At 46.1% G+C, this 27,297-nt stretch overlaps 1 protein-coding gene across 3 annotated transcripts in view; it reads left to right on the top strand.

Moving 5' to 3' along the window:
- EDC4 (enhancer of mRNA decapping 4) overlaps nucleotides 1-27,297 on the top strand; it is a 1,216,007-nt gene that overhangs the window by 557,188 nt on the left and 631,522 nt on the right. For all 3 annotated transcript variants that reach the window (XM_077288123.1, XM_077288125.1, XM_077288126.1), the window contains one exon: nucleotides 13,127-13,584. In XM_077288123.1, the coding sequence (XP_077144238.1) occupies nucleotides 13,127-13,584 (458 nt within the window). The remainder of the gene's footprint in view (nucleotides 1-13,126; nucleotides 13,585-27,297) is intronic.

Here is a 27,297-nt window from a genome sequence, read left to right as displayed (position 1 = left end):
AAAATAAAGAATCCTTTTTTATCCACAAAAACTATTTTAGCCCCCAGTTTTGTATTTTTCCAAGGGAAACCGTGTAAATTGAACCCCATAAATTGTTGTCCAATTTGTCCTGAGTACGATGATACCCAATATGTGGGGGGAACAACCGTTTGGGCGCATTGCAGAGCTCGGAAGGGTAGGAGCGCCGTTTGGAATGCAGACTTAGATGGATTGGTCTGCAGGCATCACGTTGCATTTGCAGAGCCCCTGATGTAACTAAACAGTAGAAACCCCCCACAAGTGACCCCATATTGGAAACTAGACCCCCCAATGAACTTATCTAGATGTGTTGTGAGAACTTTGAACCCCCAACTGTTTCACTACAGTTTATAACGCAGAACCGTGAAAATAAAAAAAAATATTTTTTTTTTTATAGAAAAATTATTTTTTAGCCCCCAGTTTTGTATTTTCCCAAGGGTAACAGGAGAAATTGGACCCCAAAAGTTGTTGTCCAATGGGTCCGGAGTACGCTGATACCCCATATGTTGGGGTAAACCCCTGTTTGTGCGCACAGGAGAGCTCGGAAGGGAAGGAACACTGTTTTACTTTTTCAACGCAGAATTGGCTGCAATTGAAATCGGACGCAGTGTTGCATTTGGAGAGGCCCTGATGTGCCTATACAGTGGAAACCCCCAATTTTAACTGTAACCCTAATCCAAACACACCCCTAACCCTAATCTCAACTGCAATTGCAGTTAATGACACCAATAAAACTTAACATTTACTACATTTAATTATAAAACGATACAACATACACGACCTAAAAACATATATGTCTGCTAACAAAGATACAAGGTGCACACGTTCCCTATAGGACCAACTATCTGTCTCCTACCTTGCAGCGGAGGTTGGCACCCTATAAGACCTGCACATTGGCATATATATACTCGTTGCACGGCCTTTGCACCGAACTATATAAGTGCAATAGTATCTCCTTATTAAGTGCAATACTGTCCTAAGTGACATCTGATTGTTTGTTTATGTCTTGTCTGTCTGTATGGTCTGCTGATTGTATTCTTTTTCCTCACGACAGGGCCTAATAGGGTCAGTTGGGGCTAGTCTACGTTGAGCGGGGGCGCCAATGCGCAGGTCTTATAGGGTGCCAACCTCCGCTGCAAGGTAGGAGACAGATAGTTGGTCCTATAGGGAACGTGTGCACCTTGTATCTTTGTTAGCAGACATATATGTTTTTAGGTCGTGTATGTTGTATCGTTTTATAATTAAATTTAGTAAATGTTAAGTTTTATTGGTGTCATTTACTGCATTTGTTATAGTGTTATATACGGTGAGCTGATTAGAATAGGACACTTTATTTGATGTTCTGTGAGATAATCTCAACTGCAACCCTAACCACACCCCTAACTCTGACACACCCCTAATCCCAACCCTATTCCCAACCGTAAATGTAATTCAAACCCTAACTTTAGCCCCAACCCTAATTTTGCGTTTATACAGTTCCGCGTTTGGTAAAATGGATAATGCAGTTTTATTCTTCGGGTCAGTACGATTACAGCGATACCTCATTTATATCATTTTTTTATGTTTTGGCGCTTTTATACGATAAAAACATCACAGTAAATTGACAAATCGCCGATCTGACACTTTATGGACTGTGTCAGATCGGCGATCTGACGTGCGCAGTAGGGAGGCTTCCCGGCGCCTGCTCTGAGCAGGCACTGTGACGTCACCTCCCTGTAGGACCCGGATGCAGCCCCGCGACCATTTTGGATCCGGGGACTGCAGGGAGGAGACGCTCGGTACAAGGTGAGTACATCACCTTGTACCGATCGTCTCAGGGAAGCCCGCAGGGAGCCCCCTCCCTGCACAATGCTTCCCGGTACCGTCGGTACACTGCCGTCATGTTTGATCGCAGTGTGCCGGGGGTTAATGGGCCGGAGGCGGTCCGTGACCGCTCCTGGCACATGATGTCAGCTGCGATAGTCAGCTGACACCCGGCCGTGATCGGCCGCGCTCCCCCCGTGAGCGCGGCTGATTGCGCTGGACGTACTATTCTGTCCTTGGGAATTAGGTCCCACCCCACATGGACAGAATAGTACGTCCAATGACAGAAAGGGGTTAAGAGACCAGGAGCGAGCGCACGTGCGACCTAAGAACCCTGCCAGGGAACCTTCTGGCCGCACGCCAGGAAGCAGGAGAGGAAGGAGGGGTAGGGGCTGTGTCCAGACAGCGTGAAGCTGGCACAGAGCGAGAGTCTTGACGGAGACCCCCTGGAGGTACAGTAAACAGACCGTGTGTAACAGTATTCTCCTCTTTACGCCCCCTCTTTTTCAAGTCTGCGTAGAATTTTTTCCGAAGTAGAGGAGCACGGATATTCTCTCTAGGTTCCCGTGACCTCTCCTCAGGACCGAAGCCTCTCCAATCCACCAAAAATACCCCTTATCATTTTAGTGGCCAAGATATTCTCTACCTCAAAAACATCCTCCTCACTGACGGGATCTGGAGTGGAACCAGGATCTTTAAAAAATGAACTCAAAAGTACGAGTTTGAGGAGGGAAACATGAAACAAATTAAGCACTCGTAAGGAAGCCGGCAGTTTCAGTTTGTACGAGACTGCGTTAATCCGTTTCAGGACATCAAATGGACCGATGAAGCGGGGACCCAGTTTGTAAGAGGGCATCTTCAGACGGATACACTTGGAGGAGAGCCATACCTTATCCCCTGGCCGGAAGGAGAAAGCCTCCAGACGTCTTTTGTCTGCATGCTTCTTCATACGTAGTGAAGCTCGCTCTAAGGCAACCTTGGTGTCGCTCAATACTTACGAGAATTCCTCCGTAAAGATATCAGCTGCAGGAACGCCAGAAGACCCAGAGATGGGAAGCGGAATCCTGGGTTGGAGCCCAAACACAATCTGAAAGGGAGATTTATCAGAAGACTCACTTACTTGATTGTTGTACGAGAATTTTGCCCAAGGCAGCAACTTGATTCAGTCATCATGATGTACGTTGATGAAGTGACACAAGAATCCTGTCAGAATTTGATTGGTCCTCTCTACTTGCCCATTGGATTGAGGGTGATACGCCTAAGAGAAGTCCAGCTCCACTTGTACAGACTTAAAAAGTGCTCTCCCGAACTTGGAGGTGAACTGGACACCCCTGTCGGATACAATGTGGAGAGGAAACCCATGAAGACGGAAGATATGTTGAATGTAATGATCAGCGAGCTCTGAAACAGACGGGAGACCAGGTAACGGAACAAAATGCACATCTTCGAAAAATGATCCTCCACAACCCAGATGACTGAACAGCCAGAGGAGACGGGGAGATCAGTAATAAAGTCTAGTGCAATGTGCTGGCAGGGTACTGAAGGAACAAACAGAGGTAATAACCGCCCAGAGGGCAAACACTTATCAGTCTTGTTGCGAGCACACGAAGGACAGGCAGCAACATACTCGAGAACATCTTTGCCCATGGTAGGCCACCAGTAGTAACGGGAGATGAGTTGCAGAGTCTTCCTTTGTCCGGCATGACCAGCCAACTTAGAAGAATGACCCCACCGAAGAACTCGTTTCCTATCTGAAGTAGATACAAAAGTTTTACCTGGAGGGAGTCGGGCAAGATTAACCGCGGCCACCAACACTAATCTGGACGGTTCAATGATGTGGTGCGGTCCTTCCACAAAATCGGGAGGCAAAAACACTCTGGAAAGTGCATCGGCTTTAATGTTCTTATCATCTGGTCTGAAATGAAGAACAAAATTAAATCGAGCAAAAAACAAGGCCCACCGGGCTTGACAAGGATTCAGTCTCTGAGCAGATTAAAGATAAGCAAGATTCTTATGATCTGTCTAAATGATAACCTGATGAGCAGCACCCTCAAGAAGGTGACGCCACTCCTGCAGAGCTAACTTGATAGCCAATAATTCACGATCTCCTACGGAGTAATTCCTCTTAGAAACAGAGAAGACTTTCGAGAAAAATCCACTGGTGTCCATCCGGCCGTACGACGACTTCTGGGTGAGAACTGCGCCAGCACCTATGGAAGAAGCGTCTTCCTCAAGCAAAAATTGTTTTTCGGAGTCCGGTCGATGAAGTACGGGTGCGGAGGAGAAGGCCTGCTTTAGGGAAGTAAAAGCCTCCTCAGCCTCAGGTGTCCATCCCTTGGCTTTCGCGCCTTTCCGGGTCAAAGCCGAAATGGGTGCCACTCGAGTGGAAAAATTTGGAATGCGCAAACGGTAATAGTTGGCGAACCCCAGGAACCGTTGTATTGCCTTCAGACCGCATGGGTGAGGCCACTTTAGAATGACAGATACCTTCTCTGGATCCATCTTTAAACCTTTAGACAAGACAATATAAGGCTAGGTTCACATTGCGTTATTGGGTGATCGCTAACGGACAGCGTTGCACGGCGAAAATGTCACAATTAACGCCGTGCAACGGGTCCATTAGCGCACCCATTGACAGCAATTTAAATTTCGCCTGTAGCGCATCGCTAGCGCGTGCCTTTTTCGGGTCGCGCTAGCGATGTTCCGTTCTTTTGTGACGCGCCGCGGACACTGCTTGCAGCGTCCGCGGCACGCCCGAGGTCCGTTCCCCACTGTGGCAGATCGGGGATCTGCACTAGCGGGGACGTTAACGCGACCCCTAAACGCGGCCCCGAAAAAGACATTGCGTTAGCTCAATCCGCTAGCGCTAGCTCTAAACGGATTGCCCTAACACAATGTGAACCTAGCCTAACCCAGGAAAGGCAGAGAGGGTTGCTCAAAGAGACACTTTTCAATTTTAGCATAAAGTCCGTTCTCCCTGAGTCTTTGTAAGACCATACGTACTTGTCTCCGGTGGGAAGCTAAATCAGCAGAGAAGATCAGAATGTAGTCCAGGTAAACAACAACACAAGAATAAAACAGATCTCTGAAAATGTCATTTAAAAATTCCTGAAACACTGCTGGTGCATTACGTAGCCCAAATGGCATTACCAGGTATTCATAGTGTCCATCCCGGGTGTTAAAGGCGGTCTTCCATTCGTCACGAATGCGTATCAGATTATAAGCCCCTCTGAAATCCAGTTTGGTGAAAATTTTAGACCCCTAAGATGATCAAACAATTCTGAAATTAATGGCAACAGATACCTGTTCTTTACCGTAATCTGGTTCAGACCCCTGTAATCGATACAGGGTCGTAGAGAACCATCCTTTTTCTTCACGAAGAATAATCCAGCTCCAGCAGGTGAGGAAGACTTCCGGATGAATCCTCTGTCCAGGTTCCCCTGAATGTATTCAGACATGGACTGAGGCTCTGCTTGAGAATGAGGATAGATCCGTCCATGTGGAGAAGACGCTCCGGGAAGCAGATCAATGGGGCAATCATACGACCTGTGTGGAGGTAATCTCTCTGCCTCCTTTTTCCCGAAGACATCAGCGAAGGACCAGTAAGAAGACGGCAAACCCGGCAGGGCTTTAGGTTGTACTGGAGGAAGAGCAGGACGAACCGGAATGATACATCGATTAAAGCAAGAATGTCCCCAGGTCAGGATCTCTCCCGTCCTCCAATTTAGAACAGGTTCATGCATCCGGAACCAGGGTAGACCTAGAAGCAAGGGGTGAGACAAATCAGGCAACACATAAAAACGTATTCTTTCAGAATGGGTTAGACCTAAGGAACCAAAGGCACAGTCTGGAACCTTATTGACTCCGACGGGGGTCTGCAATCCACAGATGTCACTTGCAACGGTTCCGATAAATTCTGGACTGGAATCTGATAACGATCCACTACCGCCTGCCGAATAAGGTTCCCGGCAGCACCAGAATCCAGGTGACAGAACTCCAAAAATCTCGTCTTGCCGAAGGCCACAGAGATAGTTCTTAGCAGAGCTGGAGAGAGATGATCCTTACCTAGGGTAGCCTCTCCTACAGACCCTAGGCACTGGAGTTTCCTGGTCTCTTAGGACAAGAGCGGATATAATGCTTGGCACTGCCACAGTAGAAACAGCTCCCCTCCAGGCGATTCGCCTCCTGGCGACGGTTGACCAGATTTACACGATCCACCTCCATAGCCACAGGAGCGGGAGACAAAGTTGGAGAGTTCGCAGATTTAGGAGCTCAAGCAACCTTGTGATTGGATTCTTTTTCACGTCTGATCTCGTTGGACCGTTCCTGAAACCGTAGATCAAACCGAACTGCCAGGGATATCAGGTCATCCAGAACAGTAGGCAAGTCTCGTCCCGCCAACTCATCCTTAACTTGTCCAGAGAGTCCCTGCCAGAAGGTAGCCACCAAAGCCTCATTGTTCCAGGAAAGTTCAGACGAAAGAATACGGAACTGCACCGCATACTCAGCCACCGTAAGAGCCTCCTGTCGTAGTCGATGAAGAGCAGAAGCTGTCGACGTAGTATGTCCAGGTTCGTCAAAGGTCTTGCGGAATGCCTCTAGAAAAGACTGGAGATTAGTAACCAACGGATCCACCCTCTCCCACAGCGGATTCATCCAGGCGAGCGCCTCTCCATCAAGGTGGGACATGATGAAGCCAACTTTGGCCAAATCAGAAGCAAACCTATGCCCCAATAGTTTGAAGTGCAGTGTGCACTGATTTATGAACCCTCGACACAAAACTGGGTCGCCTCGGAAGCGGGTGGGAGTCGCCATGCGAGAATCCTTACTTGCTGTGCAGTTAGATTCCTGGACACAGGTGGCAGGAGCAGGTGCAATCGAAGAAGCCATACTATCCAGGCGAGCAGATACATTGTGCAGGAAAGGCATGATTTTATCCTGTTGCTCCCTCAGCTGGGAGATCTCCTGACGTAACTCCTTGACTGGTGATTTCTGGGATCCAGCGGGTTCCATGGCCGGAGCAATCTGTAACGAATGGAAACTGAGGCACAGATGTAAAAGTTCACATTCGTATTTATTAAGGTTTGATGTGGAACCACTAGACCACTGTCCGGGGGGGCTCCGAAGGGGGCGTTACTGCGTGAGCCCCAGACACCCGTAGTAAGTCCCCTCGAACAGGGACAGAATGGAATGCCTGGAGGACACGGGTGCAACCTTCAGTTAGACCCCGTACTCGTGGCGGCTGTCCCAGCGGAACAGACGGACCAGCAAGGTTAACGGTGTTGCAGAGCTGACTGGAGGATACCAGGTGTATGAGTAGAAGCTGGCACCGGGAGTAGTGGCGTGGTCCGGAAGTGAGGCTGGCGGACTGGCAGGACTAGACGGGTCCAGCATAGATACTGCCGATGCAGTCCTGAATAACCGGGTAACTGGTAGCAGAAGATCTGTGGAGACAGACAGAATAAGCAGAGTTCCTTGCAGATACTTCAGAAACAGAAGCGCATGATAGATACTTGTTGCTCCGGCGCCCTCCCTATGGTGGAAGGGCTAGAAATCGTAGATAAACACACGTCATTGGTTAGAGATAACATTTGGAATAAGAACCCTGCCAGGGAACCTGCTGGCCGCATGCCAGGAAGCAGGAGAGTAAGGAGGGGTAGGGGCTTTGTCCAGACAGCGTGAAGCCGGCACAGAGCGAGAGTCCCGATGGAGACCCCCTGGAGGTACAGTAAACAGACCCGGTGTAAAGGTGCCGTCACACTCAGCAACTTTGCAAAGAGAACAACGTCAATCCGTGACGTTGCAGCGTCCTGGATAGCGATCTTGTTGTGTTTGACACGCAGCAGCGATCTGGATCCCGCTGTGCCATCGCTGGTCGGAGCTAGAAGTCCAGAACTTTATTTTGTCGCCAGGTCGGCGTGTATCGTCATGTTAGACATCAAAAGCAACAACGCCAGCAACGAGCATAGGGGGCGTCACAGCGTCTCCTTCTAGCCAGTCGGTACACTCCGGCTGTTTGACATGGAGCTAACAACCAGCGAGAACGAGAAGTGAGTCGCCGTTACGTCACTGGATCGCTCCTGCATCGTTCTGGAGTTGCTGTGTTTGACATCTCTACAGCGACCTAAACAGCGACGCTCCAGCGATCTAGTTTAGGTCAGCTCGTTGTCTATATCACCGCAGCTTCGCTGAGTGTGACGGTACCTTTACAGAGCCCTGATACCACAAGCAAAACACCTCTGCCTGCTTTCATGCTGAGCCACACTCAGGTGACACAAATATTATTATTTACTTATATAGTACCATTGATTTCATGGTGCTGTACATGAGAAGGGATTGCATACAAATTTTACTAAACAGACTAACAATAATGTAGAATGTAAGTCCGTAAGGACAGGGTCCTCTCCCCTCTGTATCACTCTGTCATCATAAGTTTGTGTACTGTAAATATCTATAGCCCTGTATGTATGTAACCCCTTTCTCATGTACAGCACCATGGAATTAATGGTGCTATATAAATAAATAATAATAACAGACTGATACAGAGGGGAGAGGACCCTGCCTTTGCGGCTTATATTCTACAGGATGGTGGTGAAGGAGACAGTAGGTTGGTGGTTGCGGCAGCTCCGTTGTTGGTGAGTCGATAGCTCCGGTAGTGGTGAGGAGGCAGCAGGGTCATTGCAGGCTGTAGGCATTCGTGAAGAGGTGGGTTTTCATGTTACGTCTGAAGGATCCGAATGTTTTTAATAGATGTGTTGCACAGAATTCCAGAGAGTGGGAGTTATTCTGGAGTAGTCTTGGAGGCGATTAGGTGAGGAGTGAATAAGTGTGGCGGAGATAAGGAGGTCTTGGGAAGACCGGTTGATTATGTGAGGAAAGATATTGGGGGATTAGTTCAGAGATATATGGAGGAGTCAGGTTATGGAAGGCTTTTTAGGTCAGTATTAATTTGAATTGGATAAGCTGAGGCAATAGGAGCCAGTGAAGAGATTTGCAGAGGGGAGAAGCCCAAATATCTTTTTTTGTAAACTACCATTGTCATAGAAATGTAAGGATAATAACACAGTTAATTGAGTCCAAGAAAGTGGAGGGCTGACGGTCTCAGAGACCTTCTGCTACAGGCAACACGCATGAAGGAGAAACATCGAGGAATGTTCACGTTTCCCAAAATTGTTGGCAGACACCACAAAAGTGTCATCAATTTCACCGCAGTAGAAATAGTATAATAGGGATCAACAGATCTACACCCAATCAGGAGTGCTCACATATCCAAAAATTATTGGCAAACACCACCAAAGTAGCATAAATTTAACTACAGTGGAAATAGTATAATGGTGACCGACAGTTGTTCCACTACACCCAATGCAGCAGATAGACACCTGACATAGTGCCTGACATCACCGAAGTTGAATAACTGTCACACAATTAGAAATAGTATAATTGGGACCGAGACATCTTCCAGTACAGCCAACCCAGCAGATGTAGACCATCCATGACTGTTCACATTTCCACAAATGTGTTAACATCATCATCAGCAGCAGCAGCCACAGAAGCGACACTAAAGATATCACAGAGTGCAGTTACGTGACATTAATGCATCACACTAAAAATGCAATATCACCTAGTCTGTACAGTCTGCGGTTGGGGTGTAAAAGTCCTTGGAGATCCATGACTTTTTCATCTTAATGAAAGTTAGGCAGTCTACACTTTCAGGGGACAGCCAGCTGTGTTTATCAGTCAGGACACCACCAGCAGCGCTGAAGACCCGTTTTGAGGGAACACTGGCTGCTGGGCACGATAAGACATCCAAGGGGTGTGAAGTGACCTCAAGCCACTCACCAGTTTTGGAAGACTAAAATGTGAAAGGGTCCAAACCCTCCCTGATGGTATTGATATGTAGTTCTAGACACTCCTGCACCATCCTCTGCATTTGTTCACCATGTGTAAGACTTGGACTCTGTTGTGCTGGTGGCGAGTTGGTCTAAAAAACGGGTCAAAGGACTCACAGAAATGCTAATGTTTTGACATTAAAAAAAGGACATGGCAGAGGTTTAAAGTCTATAGCTGCGATGCGAACTGTGTTCTTCACTGTTGTCTTGGGGAAAAGCTCTGCAGCAACAAAAACAAACAAACACAATCTGCCTCCGCCAGTTGTTTACACAGGTTGATTGGACATCTGTTATAGGTAGCATATGGGTTCAGGGGTGCGGTTCACAAAGCAAGAGGAAACACATTTTTTTTTTAAATCCTGGACGAATGGCAGTCTAAATTTAAAAAAATAAATAAAAATAAAGATACAGGATGATACAAAACGGGAACAAAACCATATGATACGCAGAATAAAAGTAAAAGGAATAACAAAAGAAACTTACTAGACCTGGTCGCAGAAATGTCTCAGAGCTTAGCGATAAGAGGTGCTACGATTGGGAAAATGGACAGAACCAGAGCAAGATGTACCTTCCTGAACTGACAATTATTCCAAACATAGTTTCTGCTTTTTGTTACCTCCTAAATTATGCCCACACAACTCCTCTTGAAGACATTTTGTCTGGCGGATTGTGGGATTTCTTGTGTCTATTAGTTTATGATATCCCCAACTTGCAGGAAATCTCCTCTAAAGGTCCCTGATGTTTGATATCAATGTCATTTTTTTTTATCGTGATTTTACCTTTACATAGTGTTCAAACATGAGTTGGTTAGCCTCAATTATTGGACTGTTAAATTAGAGGTATTCTAGTGGCCCTACAGTGATGTGAGTGAATTTGTGACTTTTGTCCCCTCGCTACAACACTGAAAATCTGTATCAGATAAATATCAGATTGATACAAACCCCAATATTCTTATCTGGCCCCATAGCCAGGCCTTCTAAAATCACTGCTGTTCTAAACGAAGCTCTGTGCCTGGGAGAGCATAATTCTCCTATGTTAAAAAAAATAAAAATAAAAAAAAAATCACATTTTGGTATGTGGCTCCCATTCCTGTTTAATTACCTTGCCACTGCAGGGGTTCTCTGCTTCAGAAGATTTTAAAGCGTTCTCTCTCACTGTTTCTCTTGTTTTAATTACTTTCTCTTATGTCCTAGCTATATATAATTTCCCTCTTCCCAATATGTTCAGTGTGATGTCTACTTCAAAGATGAAATAAGCAATGTAAACATCTCGATTTATTACTTAAAGGGATTGTCCAGGCTTAAAGTGCAAGTCTGCAGTCACTCTGTGACTATACATTTGTAAATCCTAACATAGTGTGCATTACATGCTGTGAGGATTATCTGGTACCGTTGGTCATGTTGACTGGAAGAATAATATGATCTGCATACTTCCGGCCACATTCCTACTAGTGTATCTGGTCTCTCTCAATACTCCTGGATTGAGCAAGGCCGCATCCATCTAGTTGGCTCGTGACCACATGCATGCAAATAACAGCACCAGAGAATCTTCACAGCGTGCAGATTCACAAGTCTGCAGTCACATAGGGTGTTATAAATATGCTGCAATATTGGAGATGGAAACATCCTTTTTACTTCAGGTTGACATAGTACTGCCTTTCTGAATGTAATTTAAAGGATTATTCTCACTTTCAATCATTAAGACAACACGACTCCTCTACCTCCTGTTTTTCTGCAGTGACATTATTGTGCCCAACGTGAACTGAGCACTTTCCAATGCTGCAAACCCAGCATTTGCTTCTTCGGCATCAGAGGAGCGCAGTGACACTGAAGCGGTCCGGATCCATCCAGCTCCAGAGCCTCACTTGCAGGCACTGCACTGCACTGCTTGCTTAGGAAACCAGTCACTGCTGATAAGCTTTCCACCCACACCCAGACTCATAATAAAACAGGTGGTCAGGAACAATGTCCCCACCCCTGTGCGTATAACTCCCAATAGGAACTATATAAGAGGAGGACAACGGGAATATATATAGAAAAGTAACAATTTTATTGAACAACACAATTAAAAACACACACATTTAAAAGACACCAAATGAATGTACCAGGAATCCATATTATATCCCATTTTAACAACCAACCATTGGAGTGTACAAAGAGAAGATGTGCGGTAACTCCATGTAATCCTACCAAGTGGACCCAGTTCCCAATGACCACCCTATATCCGCAGTAATACATATAAGCCTGTGCAACTATGAAGTTAGAAAAGGTGCCAATACAAGAACCTGATCCACAATGGAGACTAACATGGAGAGTGCCCGGAGGAGCAGCAAGAGTAACAAGCCATGCGGCGTTAGAAAATCCACCTCCCAGAGCACAAGCACAATCTTACCCACATGAGGATCCCTGGACTGAGCGTCACCCCCGACGCACGTTTCGCTGCTATCCTAGCGGCTTTCTCAAGGGGAACTGATCCCCTTGAGAAAGCCGCTAGGATAGCAGCGAAACGTGCGTCGGGGGTGACGCTCAGTCCAGGGATCCTCATGTGGGTAAGATTGTGCTTGTGCTCTGGGAGGTGGATTTTCTAACGCCGCATGGCTTGTTACTCTTGCTGCTCCTCCGGGCACTCTCCATGTTAGTCTCCATTGTGGATCAGGTTCTTGTATTGGCACCTTTTCTAACTTCATAGTTGCACAGGCTTATATGTATTACTGCGGATATAGGGTGGTCATTGGGAACTGGGTCCACTTGGTAGGATTACATGGAGTTACCGCACATCTTCTCTTTGTACATTCCAATGGTTGGTTGTTAAAATGGGATATAATATGGATTCCTGGTACATTCATTTGGTGTCTTTTAAATGTGTGTGTTTTTAATTGTGTTTTTCAATAAAATTGTTACTTTTCTATATATACTCCCGTTGTCCTCCTCTTATATACTGCTGATAAGCTGCAGAGGTGACAAGTTAAATAAGCATAGAGTAATGCATCATCAAATTACTACTGCTTCCATTTTTGACAACAGAATATTTTTAAGAAATTAATTGTAAAATTGTGTGAACTTGAAAGCATTTTACAATTTTAAACAAATTTGTTGTTTAACCCTTATTTTAATAGTGCCATGAATATGATAACATGGTATTGTGTCCTGTAGGAACCATGGCCTACCTGCTGAGATATTTAACTTTTTAAAACATCGATTTACGTGGATGAATAGCTTGAAAATCCTAGGCCACAATGCAGTATAGGTGCCACCAACTATGTGCCATCTATAAAATTAGTTTCATATTATGTATTGCAGGGCCGCCTTAGGGTCTCATGTGGCTGCATCCATATGCTTTTTCCCCAGCTTACGTGCTAATGGAAGATTTATCTTTTATTAACACTTCTTTATAGAGTTCTTGTTCTATCTTAATAGGTCACTTCATCTAGCCTTCCCTTGGAACCTCAGAGCTTGGAACCGTTGGTGGTACCCCAGTCTTCCCCTACTTGTGGGCGATCTCCTGATGTGATATCAAGCGCTTCGACTGTCATATCCCAAGATATTCCAGAATTTGCATCTGAAACACTGCAACGAAGTTGTCCTTCATCTTTATCTGTGAAAGTAGTCCAAGAAGAGAATTGTACATCCAATCAAGCACCAAGCATGAGTTCTGCTGCATCTGCTCTACAGCTTCTATCAACACGTAGCCGTAATACATCAGAGCTGGCACTTCGCCCACTGGAGTATTCCTGTTCCATTTCTGATAGTGAGCTAATAAGTGCTCCGTGTCTAGAAAATGCGAAGCTTACTGATAATATGGAGGAAGATATTTCTCAAACGTGGCCAGCAGCTCCTGATATAACTCGAGAAACCAAAAATAATTTAATGGAAAGGTATTTCTTACATGAAAATTGTCATTTTGTTTTCGTGTATGCTATTACACCAAAAAGTATGTTGATACCCATAATAATTATTGTGCCTCGGTCTTTCAGTCATACCGATTACATACAGTTGCAGAAAATTTAAGCACATATTAACCCCTTAGTGACAGAGCCAATTTGGTACTTAATGACCGAGCCAATTTTTACAATTCTGACCACTGTCACTTTATGAGGTTATAACTCTGGAACGCTTTAACGGATCCCGCTGATTCTGAGATTGTTTTTTTGTGACATATTGTACTTTATGTTAGTGGTTACATTTCTTCGATATTACTTGCGATTATTTATGTAAAAAACGGAAATATGGCGAACAATTTTAAAATGTTTCTATTTTCAAAATTTGTATTTTTATGCCCTTAAATCAGAGAGGTATGGATCACAAAACAGTTAATAAATAACATTTCCCACATGTCTACTTTACATCAGCTCAAGGGTTAAAAGTTGACCAGCGATTTCTCATTTTTCCAACAAAATTTACAAAGCCATTTATTTTAGGGACCATCTCACATTTAAAGTCAATTTGAGGGTTGTACATGACAGAAAATACCCAAACTTGACACCATTCTAAAAACTACACCCCTCAAGGTTCTCAAAACCACATTCAAGAAGTTTTTTTAACCCTTTACGTGCTTCACAGGAACTGAAACAATGTGGAAGGAAAAAATGAACATTTAACTTTTTTTTGTAAACGTTTTACTTCAGAACCAAATTTTTTTATTTTCACAAGTTTAAAAAGAGAAAATGAACCACAAATTTTGTTGCGCAATTTCTCCTGAATACGCCGATACCCTATATGGGGGTGGGGGGGTAAACCACTGTTTGGGCGCACGGCAGGGCTTGGGAGAGAAGGAGCACAGTTTTACTTTTTCAATGTAGAATTGACTGGAATTGAGATCAGATCCCATGTTGCTTTTGGAGAGCCCCTGATGTGCCTAAACAGTGGAACCCCCCCCCACATGTGACAACATTTTGGAAACTAGACCCCTTAAGGAACTTATCTAGATGTGTGGTGAGCACTTAAAACCCCCAAGTGATTCACAGACGTTTATAACGTAGAGCCGTGAAAATAAAAAATCACATTGTTTTGCACAAAAATGATATTTTCGCCCACAAATTCTTATTTTCAAAAGGGTAACTGGAGAAATTAGACCACAAAAGTTGTTGTGCAATTTCTTCTGAGTACTTTGATACCCCATATGTGGGGGTAAACCACTGTTTGGGTGCACAGCAGATCTTGGAAGAGAAGGAGCGCCGTTTGACTGTTTCAATGCAGAATTGGCTGGAATTGAGATCGGACGCCATGTCGCGTTTGGTGAGCCCGTGATGTGCCTAAACAGTGGGAACCCCCCACAATTGACACCATTTTGGAAACTAGACCCCCTGTGGAACTTACTAGATGTGTGGTGAGCACTTTGAACCCCCAAGTGCTTCACAGAAATTCATAATGTAGAGCCGTGAAAATAAAAAATCCTTTTCTTCTCAAAAATATTTTAGCCTGCAATGTATTATTTTCTCAAGGGTATCAGGAGAAATTGGACTCCAAAATTTGTTGACAAGTTTGTCCTGAGTACGCCGATACCTCATATGTGTGTGTGGGGGGGGGGGGACCACTGTTTGGGCACATATCGGGACTCGGAAGGGAATGAGCGCCGTTTGGAATGCAGACTTTGATGGGATGGTCTGCGGGCGTCATGCTGCATTTGCAGAGCTCCTGATGTACCTAAACAGTAGAAACCCCCCACAAGTGACCCCATTTTGGAAACTAGACCCCCCAAGGAACTTATCTAGATGTGTGGTGAGCACTATGAGCCCCTAAATGCTTCACAGAGGTTTATAATGTAGAGCCATGAAAATAAAAAAATCATATTTTTTCCACAAAAAATGATTTTTTCACCCCCACATTTTTACTTTCACGAAGGGAACAGTTGAAATTTGACCCCAAAATTTATTGTGCAATTTATCCTGAGTACGCTGATACCCCATATGTTGGTGTACCGCTGTTAGGGCGCGTGGCAGAGCTCAGAAGGGAATGACCGCCGTTTTGGAATGCAGACTTTGATGGAATGGTCTGCGGGCGTTATGTTGCATTTGCCGAGCCCCTGATGTACCTAAACAGTAGAAATTCCCCACAAGTGACCCCATTTTGGAAACTAGACCCCCCCCCCAAGGAATTTATCTAGATTTGTGGTGTGAACTTTGAATGCCCAAGTGCTTCACAGAAGCTTATAATATAGTCATGAAAATAAAAAAAAAATATTTTCCACAAAAAGATTTTTTAGCCCCTAAGTTTTTATTTTTATGAGGGTAACAGGAGAAATTGGACCCCAAAAGTTGTTGTCCAATTTGTCCTGAGCATGCTGATGCCCCATATGTGGGGGTAAACCACTGTTTGGGCGCACGGCAGAGCTCAGAAGGGAGGGAGCACCATTTGACTTTTTGAGCGCAAAATTGGCTGTCATGTTTGGAGACCCCCTGATGTACCTAAACAGTGGAAACCCCCCAATTCTAACTCCAACCCTAACCCCAACACACCCCTAACCATATTCCCAACCCGATCCATAATCCTAATCACAACCCTAACCATAACCCTAATCACAACCCTAACCATAACCCTAATCACAACCCTAACTCCAAAACACCCCTAACCCTAATCCCAACAGTAACCATAACCCTAATCAAAACCCTAAGCCCAGCACACCCTTAATCCTAATCTCAACCCTAACCTCAAACCTAACCCTAATCCCAATACACCCCTAAACCTTATCCCATCCCTAACCTTAACCCTAATCCAAACCCTAATCCTAACTTTAGCCCCAACCCTAGCCTAACTTTAGCCCCAACCCTAGCCCTAGTTTTATCCCCAACCCTAACCCTATCTTGAGCCCCAACCTTAACCCTAGCCCTAACTTCAGCCCCAACCCTAGCCCTAACCCCAACTTTAGCCCCAAACCTAGCCCTAACTTTAGCCCCAAACCTAGCCCTAACTTTAGCCCAATTCCTCTAGTTGCCGTCCGACAGATCATGGCGATGCACCCATTTTCTTACCGGAGGAAGAAGCTGGCGGCCAGGAGGGGATGTAGGAGGACCCAGGGACACACCGGTAAGTATAACAGGGTCCCCGATCCCACTATTTATCCTACGCCTCATTGGGGGACACAGACCGTGGGTGTATGCTGCTGCCACTAGGAGGCTGACACTAAGTGATACAAATAAAGTTAGCTCCTCCCCTGCAGTATACACCCTCCTGCTGGCTCTCAGCTAACCAGTTCTTGCTTAGTGTCTGTAGGAGGCACTTGGGTCTGGTTCAGACCCCAACGTTTTTATTTTATTTTTTACTTTTCTGTAAATTTGTATTTTTTAATTAACGGAGTGAAGGGGGCGATGGATCCTTTCAAGATTCCGATCTCCCCCGAATCATCAACAGGCGAGCACGCCAAGTATACCTCCCCGTACCCTCTCCTGTGATGTGGGAAGCCATGCCTGAGCTCACTTCAGGGGTGATGGTTCCTTCGAGTCCCAATCTCCCCACACCAGCATCAGACGACCACATGGAGTGTCGCCTCCATGTATCCTCTCATGAAGCCAGGCGTATAGCCGGACAGCTGGCCTTGTCCACCCGCCGTCTGAACTCCGTGGATGTACAGAAGCTCCTCTCTATGGCGTCAGAGCAGCCCCCACTGTCCCACCACTGTGAAAGCGGATGGCACAAGGAGGCAGACGGTTCCTCTCCACCTCCCTAACAAAGGGTTGGTGGATTAAGGTTTACCCCTCTATCCCGGCAACGTCCACGCTGCAATAACTGACCTACAGCAGAACAATAGAGTGTGCGCTCTTTCCTCGGCGCTGAAACCCAGTCATCCCGGCGGCTCCATGCCGGGATGCGCACCGATCGTGAGTGGATCCAGTCAGCGATGGGCCTCTGCAGCGGAATATTCACATGCTGACAGGCAGCCTCAGCTTCCCTGTGGCCCACCTCCCTGAGGTAACGCTCCGTCCGGCTGCAAAAAGTTAGCCCCCGGCTTCGGCCAATGTTTAGGCCGCATCCCGGAAGCCGCGCCCGCACTATGGCGCGCTAAGGCAGCTCAGCCCACCTTATCTGGCTTTTCTTCTCTGATACGGGGGCGATTGCTTCCCTCAGCAACTCTGGTATTGCTCACGCCGGCTGCAGAAATTTAGGCCCAGGCTTGGGCCTATTCACTGATTCATGAGGCTCCACCCACATCACGTATGTGACCCCACCCCCGAATCGGCTCATCTCGCTCTCTGCGAGACTTTACCACCTCTGCAACTCTGGTGGCTATCTTGGTCCACCCTGCCAGCACACACACAGGGGCTATGGTTTTGTATTAAAGGGGCGCAACGACTGCATCCGGGTAAGGAAGTACTGCACTCTTCCCCTGCATCTTCCCCCCTGTACTTAACATTGACCAGTATTCCCTGTTCTTAAAGGCGCATGACCAGTATTACCTGGTCTTAAAGGCACATGACCAGTATTCCCCGGTCTTAAAGGCGCATGACCAGTATTCCTGGTCTTAAAGGCGCATGACCAGTATTTCCTGGTCTTAAAGGCACATGACCAGTATTCCCCGGTCTTAAAGGCGCATGACCAGCATTCCCTGGTCTTAAAGGCGCATGACCAGCATTCCCTTTTCTTAAAGGCGCATGACCAGTATTATCTGGTCTTAAAGGCGCATGACCAATATTCCTGGTCTTAAGGCCGTCGGCTAGCAGGAGCTGTAAGTATTCTAAAAATGTACAGGCGTCTAGAAACGTACACGCACCTAGAAAACAGAAGTTTAATTTTCTGATCCCTCTCTAATGATTTGCTGAGAACATGTCTCTGAATATGGATTGGATATTGCCTTGGTTCTGGACTCACCAGAACTTAAGAAAAGGATGGATTCACCTATTTATATCATTAACCAATCTCTGTAGATTGACGAGGACTTCAATGTCCCTCATAAGGAAACTAAACTCCCTTGCAGAGCGTCTGCCATTCACCCGGACAGGGAGCGTCTGGATATGCGATCTACTGGGCAGAAACCTCTTCAAGCGCGGTCTCCTTCTTTCAGCCAATATGCAAACACGCGGGGTGCTTCCTCCCTAAGGCGTGAGATGGCATGCCTGGTCTGATTCTTAAGGGCGACGGGTCCTTTTAAAGGACACCGATCTCCCCACACCAGCAATAGACGAGCACATGGAGTGTCGCCTCAATGTATCCTCTTCTACAGCCAGGCCTAACGCCGGACAACCAGCACTGTCCACCCAGGGACCTTAACTCTGTGGATGTACAGAGGTTCCTTTTTTTGGCATCCGAACACCCCCCTGCATCTCCACTATTTAGCAGATGATGCAAGAAGGCGGACGATCCCTTTCCACTTCCCTGTTAAGAGGATGGTGGATAGAGGGTTCATCATTTTAACTCCGCACAGTCAAAAGAGAGCGGCAATAGTAAGAGATAGTTTTTCCTCCTTCTGCATGCAGCCGCGGATTCTGCCACTTGGCATTTTAACCGGGTAGAATCTCCTGTGGTATACCTACCAGTATCCCTACCCGATGGATCATCAATTAAAAATACAACCGACTGTCAGATAGCAAATCTAGTTTTTTCCATCTCGTGGCCTCCAGTTCAGCGCTCTACCCTCCCTTAGCCGCCACATGTGTTGCTAGAGCAATGGTCTCTTGGTCAGAGACCTTAACTATTTTGATTTCCTATAGACCCAACCAGCAGTGGATCAGTTGTCCAGGACAGCCTAGATCTAAGGGATCTTGGTTACAAAATGGGGACCGAAAAGTATGACTCATCCTGACCCTCAAACTTCTACCAAGCTTGACAAGGTCCCCCTTCTTCGGATGGAGTTCCCCCGCTCAGCCGTTACTTCAACGGAAGAAGGGGGAGTTTCTGGCTTCCACCGACATTCAGGATGCTTAACTTCACATTCCTTTGTCATTCCCTCTTCAAAATTCCTTCGCTTTCCCTTTCGCGAACAGCATTTTCAAATCACGACCTTGTCCTTCGGCCTTGCTACCACACCCAGAGTGTTCACAAGTGTTATGGGGCTGTCATGTTCCTCTTGCACCCTAGAGGCGTGGTCGTCCTGCCCTATCTCTCTCTGGTCTCTGTTGGGCCACGGTCTATCATCTGGTGATCTCGGCACTGCACATCTCAGGTGTATATCTCTGGGCGGCGGACGCAGTCAGGGTCCCACCTCATGTGAGTGGGAACTTCACCCGGAAGTCTCCCATCAGATCAGTCTTCTCTGGAGCACTCCAGATGTAGGTCGGATGGCATCCAGACTGAACGCCAATGTACTCTAAGTTCATGGTTCGGCCTCCAGGTCCAAAAGCCATTGCAGTGCGTTCTCTGGTTCTTCCATGGTATCAGTTTCCTTCACCCCTCTTCCACTACTTCCGAGATCTTTTCGAAAGCAGGAAGGGCCCCAGTTATCCTAGGAGATCCGCACTGACCATGTCACGTTTTTTTCTCGTTTGCTGAACTAGTATTTTTCCGTCTTAGTGCAACAAATCTGCAAATATGGACTTCCTCGCAGGAAGTCTTAACATGTGGTTATTCCCTAACGCATACCATTAGATCTTTGGGACCTTAATGATCCTGGGAGTCTTACAGTATACTCCTTTGATCCGGACAGACTTTACTATCAGGGAACATCGCCCTTTTTTCTCTGCGATCTCATCCTGACGAGTCTTCGGAGCTAGCCGCTCTGTTCTTTCAGACCTTTTCCCTTATTACCATCAAGGCAAGGTTGTCTACAGGCAATCCCCATCCCTTGTTACCAAGTTGGTATTGTATTGTATTCCCACAGTTATGAGGGCATCATTCTTCCCTCATCTCTTTCGGCACCAGTCCGCATAACGGAATGGGTTCCCCATATTCTGGACATGGTGAGTGCTCTGAGTAGGTACGTCTCGAGGACGGCATCCTTCCGAAGGTTGGACACTTTATTTGGGCTACTTCACTGTAAGAGGACTGCTTCCTGACGGTTACAGGAAGGGTTTAGCCATTTGATCGGCCCTGTTAGCTTGGTGGATTTGTCACACCATCCAGGAATCCTTCCCTGTTAGATGTCAGCCTATCTCCCTGTCTATCGAGGTTTCTTGGATTCTAGGCACCAGGCGTCGGCACAGCACGACTGCAAGCTTTTTGGTTCGTCCGTTCCACATGCATTCTTGAAGCACTATAATTCCCAGACTTTCATAGATGTGAGTCTGGGCAGGCGGACTCTGCAGGCCGCGGTGTCACACTTGTAAGTAGCGGTTACACAGGGCCTGACCTGATTTTGTCCCCGCCCAGGGACTGCTTTGGGATTTCCCACAGTCTGTGTCCCCCAACGAGGCGTAGGAGAAATAGGGATTTTTGTGTACTCACCATAAAATCCTTTTCTCCGAGCCAATCATTGGGGGAACACCGCTCCCACCCTATTATTAGCTTGTGCTTGTTTTATAATTTGACATGCTATACTCTCATATATATAATGTGACATGCTATATGCTATATGCTCATATGTTGTTATTGATCTCCTACTGCTTTTGCACTGAACTGGTTAGCTGAGAGCCAGCAGGAGGGTGTATACTGCAGGGGAGGAGCTAACTTTCTTTGTATCACTTAGTGTCAGCCTCCTAGTGGCAGCAGCATACACCCACGGTCTGTGTCCCCCAATGATTGACTCGGAGAAAATGATTTTACTGTGAGTACACAAAAATCCCTATTTCTCTGTCCTCTGATGTGCAATCACATCAGAGGATAGAGAATGACACATCGCTTTTTTTTTTTTGCGGCCACCATTAAGCAGTTAATTAACGGTAATCACAAAACAGGGGTCGGCAAAAACCGACCCCAATCATGTTTTTTGGGGTCTCAGCTGCCCCCGACAGCCGAGACCCCAAAGATCTTCCGCGTGCTGGCCGGCGGGCTCACTGCGCATGCACCCGCCATTTTCTTGCCGGAACAAAATGGCGGCGCCCATCGGGAGCCACGAGGAGCATCGGGGGAGACAGGTGAGCATCGGGGGGCGATCGGGGACCCCATCTCTCTGTCCTCTGATGTGCTATTTACTTTTTCCACAGCGCCGTAGACAAATTGTAATATGGGCCATACCCACAAATCACTTAAAAGTCCACTATCTGTCCATCTATTTCTTAAATAAAGTAGCTCCTCTTATATAATAAAAATAACGTCTACTCCGCTCCTGTACCAGCAGTGTTAAATGTCAGCGCTCACTTGACATTTTCATGTGAGCCCTGCAGCCAATCAGTGGACGCTATTAGGATGCTGCTCTCTCACTACTGCAAACGCTCGAGGTTCCAACGAAGTAATTGAGTGAAAAAGCCCAATAGCGGCCACTGTAAAGCTGCAGGGCTCACGTGACATAACAGTGCCACGCCAACTCAGAGATTTCCAGCACGGGTACAGGAGATGAGTATAATGTTAATTTTATTTTATAAGGGAGGGGTGGGGTCTATTTTATTGGGAGAAAGGTTTTTAACTATTTTGCAATGTTTTTTAAAATGTGAGATGACATTTTTTTTGTTAAGGAAGTATTACAGTTCAAACTTGTGGCGCTGGCTACTGTTTGCTCTATTTCTTAGTAGGTATAAATCATCAGCATGATGATCAATTTAGTCATTTGACTACACATCTTTTTTTTTTCTCGGATAATACTACAGTGGACAAACAATTAAGATAATAATTTGCTTCCTACTTTCTGTACCTTTCAACACAAACTTAGGTTTATATACAGTAGTGTTCAAAATAATAGCAGTGTGTTCAAAAACAAGAGTTAATTATAAAATCTTTATACTAGTTTTCCAAGTCGTCCCTCATGACAGCACCACAAGGAGGTTGCCCTTCATATCCTTGATAGGGACAGAAGAGGTTAAATAGCCCCTCCCCACCTCCACCCTTAAGTGTTTTTCCTGTCCCTATCAGGGACAGACGCAGGAGAGAGTTCTCCAGAAGATCGGATTTACCTGATACCGGAGTCAGGTCTCGGTAGAGCAGACGCTCATGAGTGTGGTCCTATCCTCCTGGAGGGGGCTCTGGCCACGGGAGTCTCATAGTGGAAACTCCCCAAGTTGCAGGATACCGATGGAGGTCCCTCCGCAACTAGGTAGAGCTGTGTGCTCCCATGGGCTGCCTCATCCCTTCACAAAAGGGGCTCTGAAGCAGCGGCTGCGGTGTCCGGCGCTTCCTCGGGCTCCATGTGCGGCCGGCGTCGTTCCCCGCACTTCCGGTCCGGTGCTCCGGGTCGGAGGGCGCAGATGACGACTTCCGGGGGCGTGGCCAGATTCTCGGGGTCGGCAGCGCTGGTGCATTTCTGGGTATGCCGAGGAGCTACGGGGAAAACAGAAGTTGGTACAGGATGGCGACAGGATTAGGCGCCAGGATCTAGGTCCCAGGCTGGTCGGCGTGCGTTCCGGATGACGCATGCGAAGTACAGCTGGGGACCTGAAATCACCGTAGAGGCCAGCAGCTGAGCTCGGAAGGAGGACAAATCAGATGTCTTGAAGCCGGGTAAGACTGACTATTTAATGACGGACAACTGACAGCACACTTGACTCAGTAAGATGAAATGTGCTAGTCGTCCAGACGTCCAATCCTTAGAGCTGCCCACGGACCATGTGAGTAGTATGTGGTGTGGGATACATTACAGGACTTTAGATCCATAGCTACAGGGATTTCCTTTACATTTGTAGGACAAGGACACTCCCAAGCGGTCAACTGTTAAGAAAAGGACTATCAGATGTCCGTTATGCACCACCAAGCTCCCAGATGGTTATAAAAAGAAGTTATGTGAAGAATGCATCGCTAAACTACTAAAGGACGAACAGGCTTCGTTATTAGCTAATATCACAACCATGATTAGGGACGAAGTCCAAGCTACGGTGTCGACATTGGCGCCACCCCAGTCTCCGCGCCCTAAGAGGCCTAGATGGGATATGGGCTTAAGTTCTGAGGAAGGAGAGGTTTCAGGTTACTCCGATCCGGGCTCAGATGAAGAGGGCAGTTCCTCGGTTGTGTTTCCAGAGGAAAGGAAAAGATACCTGTTCTCGTCCGAAAATACGGATATGCTACTAAAAGCAGTTAGGAGCACTATGAAAATAGAGGACTCGTTTGAGCCACTATCGGTTCAAGAAGAGATGTTCGGGGGCCTAAGAATCCGTAGAAATAGAGTATTTCCAGTCAACAACCACATAACAGCGATGATAATGGAAGAATGAGAAGATGTGGGATAAAAGCTAGTAGTCTCGAGGGACTTCAAGTACCGTCTTCCCTTTGATCCAGAAGAAACTAAAGTCTGGGAATCTGTACCAAAAATTGATATTCCTGTGGCCAAAGTCACAAGGAAAACAGCTATTCCCTTTGAGGACTTGTCAGGGTTAAAAGGCCCAATGGATAATAGGTCAGAAGATCTTCTCAAGAAAGCCTGGGAGTCGTCAGCCGCCATTATGAAGATGAACATAGCGGCCACCTCTGTAGCAAGATCCGTGAGTCTCTGGGTAGACGAGCTGGAGGATCATATTAAAGACAGGACTCCCAGGGAAGAAATCCTAAAATCTTTCCATTCTGAAAATGGCGACTGATTTCATGGCGGATGCTGCAGCGGAATCAGTGCGATTTGCTGGCAGGAATAACGCGCTGTCAAACGCAGCAAGATGGGCCTTATGGCTGAGATCATGGACGGGAGATACCCAATCAAAAATCAAAGTGTGTTTGATTCCATTCTCAGGATCTCACGTCTTTGGTCCAGTACTAGATGAGCTGCTCGAGAAGGCATCCAACAAGAAAAAAGGTTTTCCTGAAGAAAAGCCAAAGAAAACGCAATTCTTTCGGAAAACTCGCTCCCACCCAAGACAGGACTATAGAGGGAAAGGGAAGTCCGGCAGATGGAGCTACCCTAAAGGGGGCCGAGGAAGAGGTTCCTTTTGAGCCCAGTCATCAGGACCCAGCAAACAATGACGCCAACAATATAGGAGGAAGACTACAATACTTCCTAGAGGGATGGCAGAACATTACTCAGAATCAGTGCATTCTACAGACAGTGGCACAGGGGTACAAAATAACGTTACCTTATCTACCCCCAAGAGATTCTGTTTTACACACACGGAGTCGTCAGCAGTACATCAAAGGCTGCTAACAGACATGCGGGAACTCTTAGAGCTGCAGGTCATAATCCCGGTACCCCATCATCAGCGGTTTCAAGGTCATTACTCCAGTCTGTTTTCCATAAAAAAAAAACAAGCGTAGAATACCGTACATTAATAAATTTAAGACAATTAAACAAATGGGTGGCGTACAAACGCTTCAAGATGGAATCTCTCAGATCGATTATACCGTTAATAAAAAAGAACTCGGCGATGTGTACACTAGATCTCAAACATTCATACTATCATGTGCCCATCCATCCCTCACATCAGAAATTCCTCAGATTTGCAATAAGAAGATACTTCATTTCCAGTTTCAGTGTCTACCATTCGGTGTTGCCTCTGCCCCAAGGATATTCACAAAGCTCATGACAGAGGTCATGGCTCATCTAAGAGAAAAGGAAGTTCTCATCGCACCATATCTAGACGATCTGTTGCTGATAGCAGATTCATCTCAACAGATGGAAGAATCCTAAAAAATAACCATATCACTCCTGAAGAGTCTGGGGTGGATAATAAATTCAAAAAAGTCGAGTCTCGAACCAGAAACACAGAAAATATTTCTGGGAGTACTACTAGATTCCAAACTGGAATACTCCTTCCTGCCAGACCAAAAACAACGGTCAATCAAAAAAGAACTTCAAACATTAAAGAAACACAAATACATTTCCATCAGGAAAGCCATGAGGGTTCTAGGACAGATGACCTCATGTATCCCCAGCGTACAGTGGAGCCAGTTTCACTCCAGAACGCTTCAACGGGAAGTTCTTTCGGTATGGAATGGAAAGAAAAGTTCATTGGACAACAAGATGTGGTTACCCAGCGAGGTAAAACAGTCCCTCTCATGGTGGATCGACATAAAAAAACCTCAAAAGAGGAAAGCCTTGGAGAATATCTCCATGTGTATACATAACCACCGATGCAAGCTCAAGGGGCTGGGGAGCCCACATAGAAGGACGTTACCTTCAAGGAACATGGACATCATCGGTACGCAACAGTTCCTCCAATTACAGGGAACTCAGAGCGGTTTGGGAAGCACTAAAAAGGTGCCAAAACGAGATGCAGGGACATCACATCGAGTCTTCTCAGACAACTCGACCACGGTAGCCTTTCTTCTGCATCAGGGAAGACCGAGGCACCGTCCCCTCCAGGGACTAGCAGAAGCAATATTCTCTTGGGTGGGGGACACCATGAAGTCCATCACAGAGGTACATTTAAAAGGTTCAGAGAACCAAATAGCGGACTTTCTCAGCAGAGAAAAAGTGCAGCCGTCAGTGGTCTCTAAACGGAGAAGTCTTTGTTCAGCTAACTCAACAATGGGGCACTCCACAAATAGATTTATTCGCCTCAAAGCAAAACACAAAGACAAAATAATTATTTTCATTAAATCCAAGAGACAATCCAACTGGCGTAGATGTCTTGGCTCAACACTGGGACATGGAACTTGCCTATGCGTTCCCTCCACTTGCTTTAATTCCCAGAGTTTTGAGGAAGATTCAAGAAAGTCTAGCACTGGTAATCCTAATAGTGCCATATTGGCCCAAAAGGAGCTGGTTTTCTCTGCTGAGATGGATGGCAGTGGAAGAACCAGTTCTACTACCACTAAGGTGGGATCTTCTAACGCAGGGACCGCTGGTCCATCAAAATCTAAGAATGCTACAACTCTCAGCATGGATCTTGAAAAAGAGATCTTAAGATCAAAAGGACTGTCAGAGTCGGTCATCTCAACCATGCAAAAAAGCAGGAAGCCAGTGACCTCCGCTATATACCTAAAAATTTGGAAGAAATTTTGTGCACAGAGCAATACTCCAATATCTGCTCTCCAGGAACCAGATATTCCTCAAATCTTAAATTTCCTCCAAGCAGGCTTTGATATGGGCTTGAGGCTTAGTACGCTAAAAGTACAAATCTCAGCTTTAAGTGCCTTTTTTGATTATCCGCTAGCGGATCATCCCTGGATAGTGAGGTACATCAAAGCTACGCAACATATCAGACCAACGATACGAAGTTCAGTACCCCCATGGAACCTCAGCTTGGTACTAAATGAATTACGGAAAGCTCCATATGAGCCACTGGATCAGGCAGACCTAAAGTCTGTAACATTCAAGACTGTCTTCCTAGTCGCAATAACTTCAGCAAGGGGAATAGGCGAAATCCAAGCCCTGTCCATAACAGATTCATACTTAAAAATACAGGAAGATTGCATCATTCTAAAGTTGGATCCTTTGTTTTTCCCAAAGGTAGTAACAGACTTTCACAGAATCCTGGAAATTATTTTGCCTACGTTCTGTCAGAACTACAACAATGACAAAGAACATTCTCTCCATTCCCTGGATGTTAAGAGAACAGTATTGCAATATCTAAAACTTACAGACGGCTGGAGAATTGACTCAAACCTCTTTATCCAGATGTCTGGGAAGAATAGAGGCAAAAAAGCCTCAAAGGCTACTCTAGCCAGATGGATTAAATCTACCATTTGCACTGCGTATACTTCAGCCGGTG

Source organism: Ranitomeya variabilis, chromosome 2, assembly GCF_051348905.1.
Source record: "Ranitomeya variabilis isolate aRanVar5 chromosome 2, aRanVar5.hap1, whole genome shotgun sequence".
Lineage (NCBI taxonomy): Eukaryota > Metazoa > Chordata > Amphibia > Anura > Dendrobatidae > Ranitomeya > Ranitomeya variabilis.
The sequence above is the reverse complement of the archived record's forward strand: the minus strand, read 5'-3'. Positions and strand labels throughout refer to the sequence as shown.